This window comes from Hippocampus comes, unplaced genomic scaffold (assembly GCF_001891065.2).
Source record: "Hippocampus comes isolate QL1 unplaced genomic scaffold, H_comes_QL1_v1.1 scaffold132, whole genome shotgun sequence".
Classification (NCBI taxonomy): domain Eukaryota; kingdom Metazoa; phylum Chordata; class Actinopteri; order Syngnathiformes; family Syngnathidae; genus Hippocampus; species Hippocampus comes.
Window position 1 is genome coordinate 2853791 of NW_017805467.1, and position 15216 is coordinate 2869006.

The following is a 15216-nucleotide window of genomic DNA, read 5'->3' on the forward strand; positions in this document are numbered from 1 at the left end:
ATCACAAATAAAGTGCGAAGCAACTAGAGGACTAAACATTGCACAAAAACGGGAAAGGCATGAACAAAACACCTCACGTGGCCCAAAAAACTTGACATGACAGTTAACGATACAGAAAGAGGAACAAATCAAAACAACAATCATATCTGATGTCACTTGAGCATAGATCGAGCCAAGAATGATCGCATACGCGGGATACAAAATCTGCTTCGTGTGTATCAGGTCATGCGGCCGACTGCAACGCAGAAGCTTCAGGTCCACTAATGCAAAACAAATAATGTGCATGCCAAACTGCCATGTTTCCTCGACAAGACTGCAGCGCCAAAGGGTTTGGACGCAGTTTTCTGATGAGAATACGTGCTCGTATGCATTGAGATGCTACAGCAGGAAGAGAGAGAGACCGCAACAAGAGGACGAATGTGGATCCCAGTCCGGTCTGACCAAGATTCCCCGTGTCCTTTGGCGACTAGGATACTGCCACACTTAGTACATTCTTTTTTTTTTTTTTTTTCCGAGTCATGAAGTAGCATAATACAGACTTGGAGGTCACTAAAGAGTTAACAAAATTAACTGCTGCACAGGAGAAGCCCCACATGCACCCCTCGAGACTTTGTGACAGCATTACGTTCTACCAAGCTATCAAGGCTTTCATTCAGAGGGTTGACCTGTCAGATTCTTCATGCATTGTGTCAGCTATAATGTGTATGTACAATAAGGATTATTCAGCATTACAGACGGAAAGGACAGAGACGTTCCAAAGGCTGCCATTGCTCAGCTTGACTGACTGACTGGATGAATGAAAACGGCAGTTGTAAAAAGTAAAAATCCATCTTAGGTTTTCTTGACATGTCTGGGGTTTTTTTTTTTGTTTCATTTTGTTTTTTTTTGGAGGTCAGTTTTAAGAGTAAATTCTCAAAGTTCAAAATGAAAAAGAAAAAAAAAAAGATTCACAATGGGCCAATTGCACTGTATCACCCTGAAGGAGTTACAGCTCTTGTTCGTCATGAACAGCTTTAACAAACTCGAATATCAAGTGGAAGCCGCGTACACTTGTGCTTGAGCAACATGCCCAAGCACGTTTCTCAAATCAACCAGTTGGGTCCTTGTGTGCTTGAACACAGTCTGGATTGGCCTTCGAAAGCTCCAAGTACTGATCGCAAACTCAAATTGTAACGCTTCATTTAAAAAGCAGTTCGCCTCCAAAGCACTTGAGAAATTCACAGAATGTCCGTAATATACTGTCGCATCTCCTTTATGGTAAATTGAATGTAGGACAGCGACAACTTTTCAACTGATATGCGCCAGACTGCATGTAGGAACCCCAAGACGGATTTTTTTTTTCCCCTTTCAACGTCATGTTTTAGTCTTGCTTGCATAGGAACCACACACCTGTCCAAAGTACAGCCGACCCATGCGTAACAGTAAAAAGACTGCCGTGAGCCCCACTCGATGGTGGCGCTGGGAACGGATCCCAAGAGTTGAGTAGTAAGCACAAATGATCAGCATGTCTGTACACAAATGCTCGAATAATACCAAACAAGAGCACACACTGCGCAAAAAACACAACTCTCAGGGAAACTCTGACAAAAGGCCACCATGGGTCGTTTTCTGCTGAATCTGAATGTAAGAGCGAGCTGATGGTATTGAAGATAAAACTCTTTGTAAACATGAATTGGAAAATCTGTAAACAGTTTGTGATTGGACCACATCCCTGATTGTTTTTGTCACCATTCTGGTTGTTTGCAACACGAGATGGAGATCAGTCTGGTGAAAAATGGCATATCAGACACCTAAATATGTGAACCGTTTCTACGAAAGACCATTTGATGCTCGTCTTTCCATTTCCTATGTTAAGACACTCTCAAGAGAGGTACCGTAATAGAAATATCTTCTCGGAATTGCACATTGGTAAGAAAACGCCCGTCGGCGCACGCAGTCTGCCTCGCGTGGTCATGTTGAACAGTGTTTTTGTTAGAGCTTCCCCTTTAAGGAGCAAAAAGCCTCCCCATATTTGCGGTCCGTCGCATTTATCCATATTTTGATCCCCCCCTCCCCTTTCACCCACTTCATAAAACGTCAATAATTTGGCTATAAAGTGTACCGCTACAAAATACAGTACATTGATTTGTCAGACCTTACACAACATAATCACAAAGAGCACTGAACAAAAACATATGCCTCTGTCAAATACAAGAAAATGGTTCAAGAATTTACGAAAATACGTCGTTACATTAGACACTTAACAGTAGAATACTCATGTAAGGCAAAATCGGGTGATTTTCACAGTGACGACTTCCAAAAGTGTTAAAATTTGAGTTTGCCAGTTACGAAACAGACAGCTTCCTTCCCTGGGTGATTTTCACAGTGACGACTTCCAAAAGAGTTAAAATTTGAGAGTTTGCCAGTTACGAAACAGACAGCTTCCTTCCCTGAAAGACCAGTCTGCTGGCTTTTCTTTTCCAGAAAATTCATTCTGCTTTCCAGTTACGTGGTTATACCTGATCTTCTAAAAAAAAAAAAAAAGTAAAATTAAAAAAAACAAAAACAAAAAAACAACCCTGCTTTTGGAGCCTGTGTGTGTTTTTCGGCATAAAAGTTATGATGAGTTGACCGTCACTTCTGGGCTACAGCAATGAATATGGCACATCGAACACTGAAGAGCAACTATGGGGAGGTTTTGCACTCCTTCAATAAACAAGTAGCCTAAACACAGACACAAGTGAAATATGTTCAAAATTCAGAAATAAATTACATCAGTGCAGATTTACACGATGCCTACCGAGAGCATTTTGGCATCGGCTGTATGAAACCCAACGAAAAATATTCTCACAAAGAAAACGTCATGACATACGGCATCAAAAGACAGTGCATGATTAAAAAAACAAAAAAGAAACATTTGGTTGTCAAAAGTAAAGCTCTGAGTGTGATAGTTGTTGAAGACCCGATAAATTGCAGGCAGGAAAACCAGCAGCTTTTTTTTTCCCTTTTAAGATGACCAATACGTATGCTTTAGTCCAATGTCTGCAGCTTCCCGCTACCAGCAAATATAAAGAAATATCATAACAGTAATATAAATAAAAAGAAATATTAAATCGAATATGAATAAGAAAAAAAAAATGTGCATTTTCGGAAAATATGTGGCATTTAATGGTACACTGTAAACACAGCCGTGCTAGCAAAAGCGCTGAGCGACCAATCTCTTAAAAAAAATTAAAAAAAAAAAAAAAAAGGACATCGAGGCCATTCCCCGGAAGCCACAGGACGTCCTTTTCCCTGCATTCTTTTGGTGGCGCGTCATTGTGTCAAAGAGCTTTTACCGAGTCGAGGGCGAGGTCGGGCCGCTGGATGGCCATGCAACTAGGGAGAGGGTTCAACCCTGCCCTTTTGTCTCACCTCCTCCATTCACACGTTCGAATGTTTATCTTCCTTCTGGTTGCTCGCCGCCAACAGTCAGCCAAGCGGGTCACGTCACAGCCTGTCCATCCTGAACGTGTCCTCGGTGGCAGGGTCAGCCAGCACCATGTCGGGGTCATTGAGCATGTGCAGCCCATCCAGGGTGAGGGGGTCGATCTTTAGCTCATCCAGAGGGAACTGAGAGTCCGCATCAAAGCTGACGTCACCGACGCCCGCCAGTGAATTGGTGAGCTCTTTGGAGAGGCTCGGCGGAGACTCACCTGTGACTGCAATGTGTGACATCAAAGAAACAAGTGGGTGTATGCATTCATACAACTGTGGAAATGATCAAGATCGTAATCGGGCTTCTGAAAGGCTTGCGCTTGAGCTGATCATTTGAATGACGCGTGTTGAAGGAGGGAGACATCTGAAACAGGCTGGATATAAGAACTCTAGAGGACCGTGCTCACCGGTTGTGGGCTAAATGTTACATAGACTCATTATGGGCATGAATGTCATTCACACGGGGCTTTTAAATGATTGATTTGAACATTTCTTTTTCCAGGGATGAATTATCTAGCTCACATGATGGTTTGTACAAACTAAATCAACAGTCCTACTCAACAATGAAGCTTAGAGGGTGGCGTTGACTAATCAGTAATCAATGTTTATGGCTTGAGGAGGAGGCAGAACTGCTCGCAGAAATAAGTGTGTGCTGATTGTAATCAAGCTTTCACCATAATTGATTTCAATTGTCTTTGATACCTGAATTCACACATGCACAATTTAAATTCAGGTTTCATTTTCTGCGTTGCCTGGCACGTTTTATGCCTGTCACCTAAATAACTTAATGATGAGCATTAACCCAGTTCTCGTATACTATGCAGTAATTCTCAACGAGGGTTGCCACAGACGATTTTGCTCGTCAACTAGTCGCGATAGGAGTCGTTATTAATCGACTAATTGACTTAAATAGCAATATACGGCAACAGCAAGCAGCTGCTTTTATCAAACCAGACTTACAGACTGAATTCTTTAAGGGCTGTCAAAACTAAAAAAAAATAGAGGCAAGAAGATAGTGCATTCAACTTTGATTAAACTTTATGGATGTGAACTACCTCCCACCCTCCTCGATCTTCACTTGAGGATACTCCTAAGGTTCTGAACAGGGTTGAAGTCAGGGGAGGATGGGGACCATATCATGAGTTTCTCCCTTTTATGCCCATGGCAGCTAATGATGCAGTGGGACATAGATCTGACAGTCATCTGCATAGCTGTGGAAGGAAATACCATGTTTCCTTAAGATGGCACCCTAAGGGAGCAGATAGAGTGAGAACAGCAGAGGCCCCAGAATTGTGCCCTGTGGAACACCACATGACAGTGGGGCAGTCCGTGACTCAGAGCATGTAATCTTGTGGACATATACAGAGAGAAACTTGTGCGTGGCCCCAATCCTCCACTGACAAATGAGAACCTTTGACGCATCTGCAAGCAAAAACAAGATATGAGGTTGGGAGGCAGTTCACATCCAAGCAGCAGGTCCGGTAGGCTATTTTGACATCCGAGAAAGAAATTCAAAGAGAAGCTGGCCATAAGCTCACAAGTTCAATCAATGTAAGAATTGCAAAGCTGCTATTAAATAAGAGGTCATACGTTTAAATGTAACTTGACCTGTCAAGATGTTTTTGATTGAAATAGCTTTGAATTTCCGCAAATACAACCTCCTGATGCTGCATATTCAAGAAATGACTTTTTTCAGTTCTTAACGAGCTAGAAAATGTCTTGGAATACTTCTGTGCAGAATAATTTGGAACAGCACAATAGACCGAAAAGTTTTTATTTTTGACAAAATACTGCAATCATTGGGAGATTTGTTTGAAATCATTCAAATCATGAGTTAACAGTTGATGACTTGAAAATTATATAATACTGTATTCCAATTTCACACTGCCAAATCGATCAGATAGCGCCTGCAAGGGATAAAGCATTGATAACGAACACCAGAGATCCTTGAAAGACTCTGTGGCAGTGCAACAATGGCGCAGTGAGAGGCATGTGCATAACTTACCTGTTAAGATTATGTTGGGAATGTTGCCATGACTACTGTAGCCAAGCTGCTGAGATTCTTGAAGGCTGCCGCCGCTAAGACCCATCATAGCGGCTTGAGTATAGTTGAGGGTGGAGCACTGCGTGTACAGGCTGGTAGAGCTTATGGAGTTCTCGATCATGTTGAATTGTTCCAACTTTAAAATGAAGAAACTGAGTAAATTTAGATGGAAGGTACTGTTTGCGTCTACTGCTATGTATTGGGGATAGTGGAAAAACTCACCTGATGAGACAAAGCGTTGGTCTGCCTCGATGCCACCTGCTGATCGTAAAAGGAGTCACCAAATATGCTGCTCACCACAGGAATATGCTGCAAGAAGAATACAGGCGCCACACAATTCAGGCTGGATGGAAAGAACAGCATCAATAGATGAAAATTAAAATGAGTCGTGTCTAAAGTTATCCAGGCCTAAAGCAGACACCGCGAGCAACAGAAAATGCAAGCAAAGGCGAGTGGGACAGCAATAGGACTAAGCAGTGACAGAAGCGGATACTATTCATGAGGAGGCCGTTCAGTGTTGTGACCTTTCCAAAAGAAAATAAGTGATGAATGAAATGAGCGGGTGGTCTCTTGTAATGGATTTACAAGGAGTAAGATTGAACACATCCAACATAAAATATGACACTGCCAAACTGTGAGGCTATGATGTGGCTGTTAACGCCGGCCCACTAGCAGAGACCAACCACGGTATTGCAGTGGTCCACTGACCTCAACAGGCCTCTTCATGGCACAGCACGGACATTTCATCAGGGGAAATTCCAGTCCCTCCACAGGACCACTAGCACTACCCTGATCACTACCCTATTGCTTGTAAATGACACAGATGAATAAGTTACCGTCAAAATGAAACCGAATCAGTTCGGGCGCATGAAATCGCTCTTGGCACAGCGCACTGCGGCAGGGACGACAACTAGGCCACTATGACAGGAGTCTGAGAGTTGGTAGCTTCAATAGTATTTATCAGGTGAGACTGAGAACCATGTGAAAAAAGGAGGCTTTTCATTTCTTTGGATTGGGCTGATGGTCTCCCAGTGACCATGTTTGTTTCTTTTATATGTCCTTCATTTATTGTATCACTCACATTTAATACTGTACATTGTGGCCCTTCGGTACACTTAGTAAACTGTCACACCAACTAGAGGTTGCATTTTTTTTCTCGATGAATCTGCCAAGCCCGGGCAACAAACCGACCAATTATGGCCCTTTTCAACTGCACGTGTGCTAGTTCCGTCCCCGTGCCCAGTTCTTGCTTTTTCCTCCACCGAAATTGGCTCCAGCTCTGGTGCCTGAAACTGGTGCTTAAGCTACTAGCCCCAATTATTTGTTGGGCAAGACTCTGGCACCAACTACACCATGACGATCGCAGATGTAGAGAGGAACGACTCCCCAGACACACAGAAGTTTTGCAGAAACTGTTGAGCGGTGAACTCTGGCACAATTGTGTCCCACCAGAAAAGCGATTGTGGATGTGCCCAGATAGCATGCGATGTCAGATCTCGCAGCTAGCCTCATGATCATCTACAATGATGAAGAAAGATATCAGTGTTTGGTGATTGCACGTCCCTGGCTGTTGTATACTTCATCCAAGTATAATCGATGGTATGCTAAGTTGCTACCAGATGCTTATAGTGCACTATTATTATTGTTGAAGCTGTTGTGAAATCACTATATAAATAAATATGTATTGTATGATTATTATTATTATTATTATTATTATTACCAGTACTAAAAATAGCGCAAATGCTCTTGGGTAAGCGTCAACGTAAGCAATGACGTTTGGACGCTTTACGATGAAGTAATGATGCAACTCCTACTTGGCTCTTTGCCGATGGAAAACCTAACACGTAATAAGCACAGCAGTGGCCCTGGCCCTTTTTGCGGGGTTGGAAATGGGGTATTGAAAACAATGGATTAGGAGCACCACCCTGCCTGAAAAAAATACTGGAAGTTGACCTTAAGAGATATAGGATGAGGTAACAGTTACAAATAGTCAACATTGTGTGACTGGCTGTAAATAGTAGAGTCCCTTACAGTAAGTACATTACAGCCCAGGCTTCCTCTAAATGTATATTACTTTTGTCCAACTACTACTACTACTACAGACCTCACAGTGATATTTATGAGGTAAGTTTTTTTGTTTGTTTTTTTGGTTACTGTTATTGCTGTTCCTGGACAACAGATTTTCCTTCAATAACAAAAGTAATTGTAATTACATACAGAGGTAGATATTCTTCGAATTGAAAAAAATGGAAGGGTAACAATGTAAAATTTGCCAACAACAGGCTAATCTACCCAACCTTAACTAGTTGTGCCAAAGTTGCTTTCCTTCGTCTCACCCTTTGCTGTGTAAGGATTAAGTGTAAAAATACACGCAACATCCCTGATCCCTCTAGCAAATGTTTTATGGAAATGGTGACGACTTTCTTGGAAAAGAGAGAGGGATGTTTATGTTTATGTGAAGAGCAGATGTATTGGACTACTGGGCTCCAATAGCCGCTAAAATACATCTGCCCATGAGTTCCGAATGAGAAAGGGGAAAAGATGAACAACTCGGAGGAAGTCTAAAGATGGGGACCCCCATCAATAAACTGGCTGTAAAGTCATGCACAGCAAACAGCGACAAGTGTGAAGAAGAAATGAGTTATGTTACACCACAACTGATGCAAAAGGATAAAAAGCAGCCTATCAAGTATTAGCTTCCCCCCCTGGAACAAAGCCCTTCCCCAAAAAGCAGCAAGCTTGGTGGGTGGGCTCTTACTTGAGGCGAGCCGCCGGGGGAGAAGCCTTGATTGGAGACTGGGGAGGTTGGAGACTGAGTGGCTGGTGAGCCAGTCTGATTGCGATACTGTTGGAAGGAAGAGGGTTAGCGAGCGCTTAGCTCCATGCTAGTCATACACAAATCTCAAAGGATGATGCTGTGAGGCGACTTCAGATAAGCATTCAGTCATTACATTCTGTGTAATGGAACGCTCGCTAAAAGCAAAATAGCTTTGTAGATCCCCACTTCATCTGCAGTCTTTGCAAATGGAATTGTACAATAACAGCCACTCATCCTTTGGTGTAGAAAAAGTTGTAGTAAGTTAGGATACAGGACAGTACTTCATTTTTGTTCTCTGGAATTCTGCAGCACAGGAGGTTTGGGGTTCTTGCTGTCTTACCGAGCTGATGCTGGCTGAGGTCTGGCTGTCCGGGGATGGGCTGTTGGCAGTAGCGGGGCCTGTAGCACTGGAAGGAGGAGCAGGCAGCGTGATGAGCTGGATACCCTGCGGCGGCTGCTTCTGCAGGTCGCTGAGCAACTGAGCCTGGGCCTGAGCAGTCAGATGGTTGAAAAGAGGGAACTGGGAAAGCTGTTGCTCCAGGGTTTGCTGTTCTGTTGGAAATATCTACAGGAAAACCACATAAGGCAAAAATAACTCAGGATTTGAATTGACAAGTTATCTCAGTAATCGGGGTAAGAAAAGCACGTCATGATTCGATTTGTTTTCAGAGCGGTCTGACTCCATTGTTAATCAATTTTGATTGTACACTGTGTGATGACAACCATTTAAAATCGAGTTACTGATGAAAGATTGTTAAAGAGTAGTTTTTTTGCTAGCCTATAACATATTGCCCAAGTATTTTGAGCATTTTCAGAAAACATACACAACAAATTCGACAAACGAGAAGCGTTCTAGTTTCCTCAACTCAACCTTTGCGGATTGCCCAAACCTGGTTGGCTGAGAAACTACACAGTCGAATTTTCAGCACTGAGCAGTGAAACAAAAGGCATGAGAGCAAACTGTCACCTGTGTGATGTTAACAGGTGAGGAGAGGGTGGGCGACAACTGCTGTGTGGACTTCTGAAGATGGAGGTCGGTGCTTAGTGTAAGTGGCACCACGGGGGGCTGGCGGCGTTGTTCTGTTACAGTCATGGTGGGCTGGGAGGAAGTAGGGATCCCTTGGTTGTTTGCGGGGGACAAAAATGAGAAGCGCATGTGTGAGAAATGCAGCTCCAGAGCATCCAAACTGAACAATATCACACTCTGGGTTATTGTTGCTTACGACGCCCTTGCCACACTTCCTCAGTACTGAGCAATAATGCAGATTATACAAGATATGTTCTCCTAATGGTTTACACTGACAACAAACTGCTATCCGTCTACTCATTGATTCAACACGCAGAAATTACAGTGCATACAGAGCAAAAGTCAACAGTTTCAACATCAGCTCACGTGTACTGCTGCTGGCTGTATTTGCTCAAATAATGTGCAGCTTATAATAAAATGTATGAACAAAATCTGCTAGTGCTTCGCATTTTTTGGAGGGTAGGGCAGTTGATACCATGACTGGCTGCGCTGATGCCTAGATGGGTGAGGTTGGTGGTGAGGCTGCCTGTGCTGTTGGACGAGCTGAGGGAAGGGAAGGCTACTGTGTCTTCGGGGTCCAGTGGGGTGGACAAAGGAGGAGGGAACTGGATGTTGGTGAGATCAGGCAATGAACCGCCTGTGTTGTGTGCAGCAGGTAGCACCGCTGGGTTCAGTTCCTGGTCTGGTGATGGGAAAATACTACCCAAAAAAAAAAAAAAACATTTGTTATCACTTATAAGAATGTCCTCTCCGCCAAAGACAAGGATTCAATCTTCAAGATGATCATGCAATGTGTGACAGACACTCACTTGATTCCTGGGACATCACATGTGTTGTGGTTTGGTGAATCCCCCTGAAGACAAGACAAACCTCCATCTCCAATTTGAAGCGTTGCATACGTGGACTACTACAAAGCATGCAGCCATTCCCTTTCCCGTTAGTACCTTCTTGTCATCCCACAGCTGTTTCTGTGCATCATTGTCTGCATTTGTCTCCAAGCTCTCCGTCCCAGGCACTGTTTGTTAGCAGCAGTACTAATTAGTCAAACAGCCAGACACAGTTGCTGGCGATTGCAAAACACCATGTTTCAAATCAGGGCAAGAAATGAGTCATCAATATCCCAGCCAGTCAGGCAGGCAGATTACGGGGCTGCACTCATGATTCCAGGGAGCCTAAAAATAGCAAGGTGACCACGAGACAGACTGGGTGGATGCCAACCAATTAAGGTTTCACTATATCAAGGCTTCGCACACAACCCGTGGAAGATCAGTGAATTATTGATCTGGCTCTCTCCATCACCTTGAGTCAGCTCCATTCAGAGATTCCACTCCTCCGGAGGCGGCAAAATACAGAAGTGGCGGCAAGCTGAAGGAGCGAGCCGTATCTTTGCAGCAATATAAATATTTGACAAATGGTCGCGATCTGCACCCGCTGAAGTAGAACGTGTGGCTTTGTGACATTTTGTGTATGAGGACTGCGGCGATGAATTAATCAAAGTAGTCCTGTGTTTTTTTGCAACCACATATTCCATTACCTCGTTTGGGTTGAAGCTCCTGTGATCCGCCAGAAAACACCTCTTGGGGTTTGGGATTTATGGTGCTCTGGTGTAAGGCAGAGTCTGAATTTGTCCTGTATGAGAGATGAGGTTTCATCTAAATGGCTTTGAAATCTCAAATGGGCAGCACAGTGTAGGCATTTAAAAGATCCGACAAAAACAAGTGCTCCGTTACAAATATACAATATATCGCCAGTAGCTCAGCTTGTGCGCAGCTGAGTTTCATGTAATTTAATTTTTGCAATATTGTCTGTCCTGGGTTTTATTCTGGAAAATGGCAAAGGGGGAGATTGCTTACCTTCTCCAGCTTGTGTCTGGTGGCGGGGAGAGGTAAACTGAGCTGTAGGGGCAGCTGTCGATGTGAATCGAGTTAGGGCTAATAAAGAAGAAGGAATGAAAAATTGTCCAGAGCTTAATTTCATGCCTCTTGGCTCATTTGGCCAAAGAGAGCCAATCAACAACAGAATTCCACACAAGTGTTTGCTAGCTTCAAGAACAAATAAAAAGGTTTGAGTCAGTGCCTCATTATTGTCAAAGCAGAATAGTAATAGAAGCGCACTGTCATGCTTAGTATCACATGGCTCAGACAGAAGATGATATTTCATTGATACTTTTATCTGTTGAGAAACTACCTTTAAAAATACAAACAATACGTAATGTACAGTAATCTCGTCTCGGTTAGTGCTGTGTTATATCGACATAATTTTATTTCCCGACACACCTCATACAGAAATGTCATACAATAAAAGATCAAAATACAATAAAAACTAACATGGAAGAAGAGAGTGGCATTACAAAAAATTGGAATGGAAGGAATGGAATAAAGAATGCAAAGAATTTAAATAAATACAATAAAGTACTGAAAGTAACATAAATATGCATATCATCTCATCAGTAAAAATGCTAATTAATGAACCGTTTCCAAGTTTAGGTAAATATTTTTGGACATGAAACGAAAACTCTTACTTGCTTTTTTAACAATCTGTTTCACGTGTTTAACAGGCTGAGAAATAGGAAAAGTTGATCTTTTTTTTTTTTTTGGAGGCTTGAGAGATCAGAGATCACTTTTCCAAAACTAAGTACTGTACTGCTAAAGCATTGTGCCATGTCCTGTTTTTCCCCCCTTTTCATCGCTGTTAATTTGATCGTATGATGAGTGCTTTGTCATAAATTCGTGCTTTCTCAATACAGTTCTTCAGGTCATGTCATGAAGTGGTAGAAAAGATCCAACGTTTTTGACTTGCGACTTGACGGCAAAATATTTAGCAGATTACTGTTTTTCAGTTGACATATTGACTTTTTAAAAACAAATCCTGGCATTACGGTTCTCTCTTTTTAGCAGCAACTCTGCCGGCTGTCTGCTAAACTCTAACATGATTTGTTTACAACCATGCTGCGCTGGCCGTGCTATAAAAAAGTATTTGCAGGTGATCTAAAAATGCTACCACAATGTAGAAGGTTTGTTTTGCTGCATTACATTAAGTTTCACTCATTGCTCATAAAATGTTAGCACAGCATCTGAGGTTTAAGGCATCAAAAGACACTTAAAAAAGAAAAATTCCCCCAAATTTATACTGCCTTGGAGTGCATGCACACTGCACACACTCCGTTTAATGAACTCATCTCGCAGTTGAGCAGCGTGGAGAGTAACTTGTTGCCTTGTCATCCTTGTGTCCCAATCTCCAGGCATGACGAACCAACCAATGTATTTACATTCGTGTAACAGTTGGACTGAGTGTAAATCGATTAGTCATGCTTGGAGAGTGAGGCACAAAGATGATGATGTTCTGTTACTGCCTCAGGCGCATCATTGTAGCAACAGACCTACCCCAATAGCCTACACACATAAAACACCTATGTTAACCATCGAGATTTATATTGTCGGGTAAACATTTTCATGCCACACTACAATATATTGTATATTGTTATATCACGCAGCACTAATCTTGGTACATTCTTATAACCCAGTACATGAACTGTTACTGGACGAATACAGCTCACACAAATCCAGTCTTATGGCTCAATTCACAGTGGTTTAGCTTTGCTGAATGTTGGATAAACAAATGGTTTTATGTAGAAATAAATACCTTCACGGTTCAAACAAAGGAAATAATATTCGTCCATTGCGTGCGATTAAAAAAGGATATTTGGCGTCCATGTTTGTCAACTGAAAGAGGCCGGCGGTGTGGAGAAGTGATGCGATTTCGTTCACGGTAAACACGATCCACCAAACCGTGGTGCCTGGTTGTGCGACTGGTGTCCAACACAGAATTCTAGAGTGAACACACTCACAGGTCACTGAGGGCAACAATGAAGCTATCTCATGCAACAACACTCCAAGAAGTACAAGAAAGGTCTCAGGACTAATGGTGCAAATGTGTTCATTTCAAAATGAGTCAAGCCATGGGCCCCATACTGAAGTTTGAGCTGGCAAATGTATCTTAGAATGGAAAGCCATGACAAGCAATGATATACAACAAATTTTGAAAACCAAATTCCATTGCAGTGAAGAACTGATGTAAACATCTTGCTGCCATTTCGTTGTGAACCAGAAGATCCAAAAGAACTCCTTGTCCACCAATGCCACTGATTTGCATTGCCCCACCCCCCAAAAAAGAAGAAGAAGAAAAAAAGAAACTGTCCAATCTATGACTGGATTGCTTTTTGTATTATTAAACCCAATTATATACATTATTTATCCCGAGGGTTTCTTTGGACAAAAACAAACCAGCCGAGAAAGGCTAAGGGCTCACCTGAAAAGGCAGGTCAATGTTGCCATTTCCAATCTGATTGACATTGGGCAGTGAGCCTCCATAGTACTGTCCACGATTCTGCCCCAGTTGCAAATACTGGGTCTTCTGTAACTGCAACTGTGCAAAGTAAAATTGCATGACAGCATGAGAGCATGGCGGGTCTGACTGTAGAAAAAGTAAAGCAAAAAAATGAATGATGCCTACTAATCCCCAGTTTAAAATAACGCTTTCATTACCTGACATGAAACCTAATGACTTCAGGCAGATGAGGATGATATATGTCAATCATTTCAGACAGCTGTCAATATGGTCAGGATTAGCGGTAATTTGAAACACACCTGACACATTTCCCTTTGGACCAAACTCATTTAGGTTCATACAAACACATGGGGAGTGTGCGCTCCAGCCAGTCAACATGGAATAATATGATCTAATGCAATGAAATGATGTTCTGTCCAATGGAAACGCAGAGACCAAAAACTGTTGTTTATACTGATGTAATTTCAAGAAATAGAGCTAAAACATTGCCTTTTTGTATACACTGATTAGTGATCATTAAAAAAAAATCAGTACACATCTAGAAAACAAATTAGGTGTTCAAATATGTATCTCGATCATAAATAATCAAATGCAGAAAATGTAATCTAACCATATAGATTTTGCATTTCAAATTACAAGACAAAAAAAAACCCCATCACCATAAAAACTGCACACAAGCGCTGTAGAAGTGAAAAGCCTTTCCGAATGTTTGTTTGTGGATTATTTTATTCAACATGAACCGATAATGACAACGACTGTCGAATATAGGGAGATAGCAGAAATCAGATTTTAAAAATGAATGTCAACTGAAATGTTCATTTATTTGCAGTGTTTAAAATGAGTGCGATGCAGCGTGCTAATGTAGCTGGCAGAGAACGGGATCAAAACAAACCACAGCAGGAGAAGGCGGCGAACATTAATGCTAACGTTAGCGAGGCTTGCCAGCATACGCGCTTCACGGTTCTCCATCAATACGGACAGTTTATCGACATATAAGTGCCTGCCTTGTAAAGTCGTGATTTACAAGCCAAACGATTCATTCGCTAATTAACTGTCAGCGGTGCCTGTTCACATCAGACAGCGAGATGACAGGTGCACCTCCATTCTAAGCTCCACTGTACTAACTAGGCTAATTAGCGCTAAAGGTGTCGTATAATTATTGGCGTTTTCCTTGCAGATTTTCGTTTAAAAAAGGGGGGGGGGGATTATCCAGCGGCGGTGTATTGTTGTTGCAACCGACGCATTCACTTCGCATAAACGTTCACATTTATTTTCACAGCATTTGCGAGCTGCCAAACAGCGTTGCAACAAAATGCTAAAAACGGGTTATGCACGTCTTACCCGTGCAGCTCTGGTGATATTCAAGTCTTTCATGACCTCTTCGAATGCCGCAGTTTCTTCCGCCTGTTTCTGGTTATGCAAAGCGATTTTTTCGCTAAATTTGCGGGGATTGTTAGAGGACGCCATCTTTCTCTCTTGTCTGAATGGAATGCTACGTTACGCACCACGTCGGGGCCTTCTGGT

At 42.4% G+C, this 15216-nt stretch overlaps 1 protein-coding gene across 3 annotated transcripts; it reads right to left on the minus strand.

Moving 5' to 3' along the window:
• Positions 1 to 2367: 2367 nt before the first annotated feature.
• Positions 2368 to 15216, minus strand: crtc1b (CREB regulated transcription coactivator 1b). 3 transcript variants are annotated; one of them, XM_019875387.1, is made up of 14 exons: positions 15034 to 15216; positions 13654 to 13770; positions 13048 to 13173; positions 11199 to 11260; positions 10880 to 10974; positions 10290 to 10360; positions 10155 to 10198; positions 9821 to 10044; positions 9286 to 9437; positions 8659 to 8883; positions 8259 to 8345; positions 5723 to 5809; positions 5462 to 5636; positions 2368 to 3680 (listed from the first exon to the last, which is right to left on the minus strand). In XM_019875387.1, the coding sequence occupies exons 1-14, from the start codon at positions 15157 to 15159 to the stop codon at positions 3469 to 3471; spliced, it is 1803 nt and encodes a 600-aa protein (XP_019730946.1). In that variant the 5' UTR covers positions 15160 to 15216; the 3' UTR covers positions 2368 to 3468. The 3 variants fall into 3 exon arrangements, with proteins under 3 accessions (XP_019730946.1, XP_019730947.1, XP_019730948.1); XM_019875389.1 differs by lacking the exon at positions 2368 to 3680 and adding an exon at positions 4776 to 5363; XM_019875388.1 differs by lacking the exon at positions 8259 to 8345.

Bases quoted from the DNA above. Each gene is read 5' to 3' on its own strand.
- crtc1b (XM_019875387.1), bottom strand. From the start codon at position 15,159: ATGGCGTCCTCTAACAATCCCCGCAAATTTAGCGAAAAAATCGCTTTG. The intron at 5,810-8,258 runs GTAAGAGCCCAC...TTCTTCTTGCAG, and splicing joins CCCCCGGCGGCTCGCCTCAA to CATATTCCTGTGGTGAGCAG. The intron at 3,681-5,461 runs GTAAGTTATGCA...CACACATTGCAG, and splicing joins TCCCAACATAATCTTAACAG to TCACAGGTGAGTCTCCGCCG.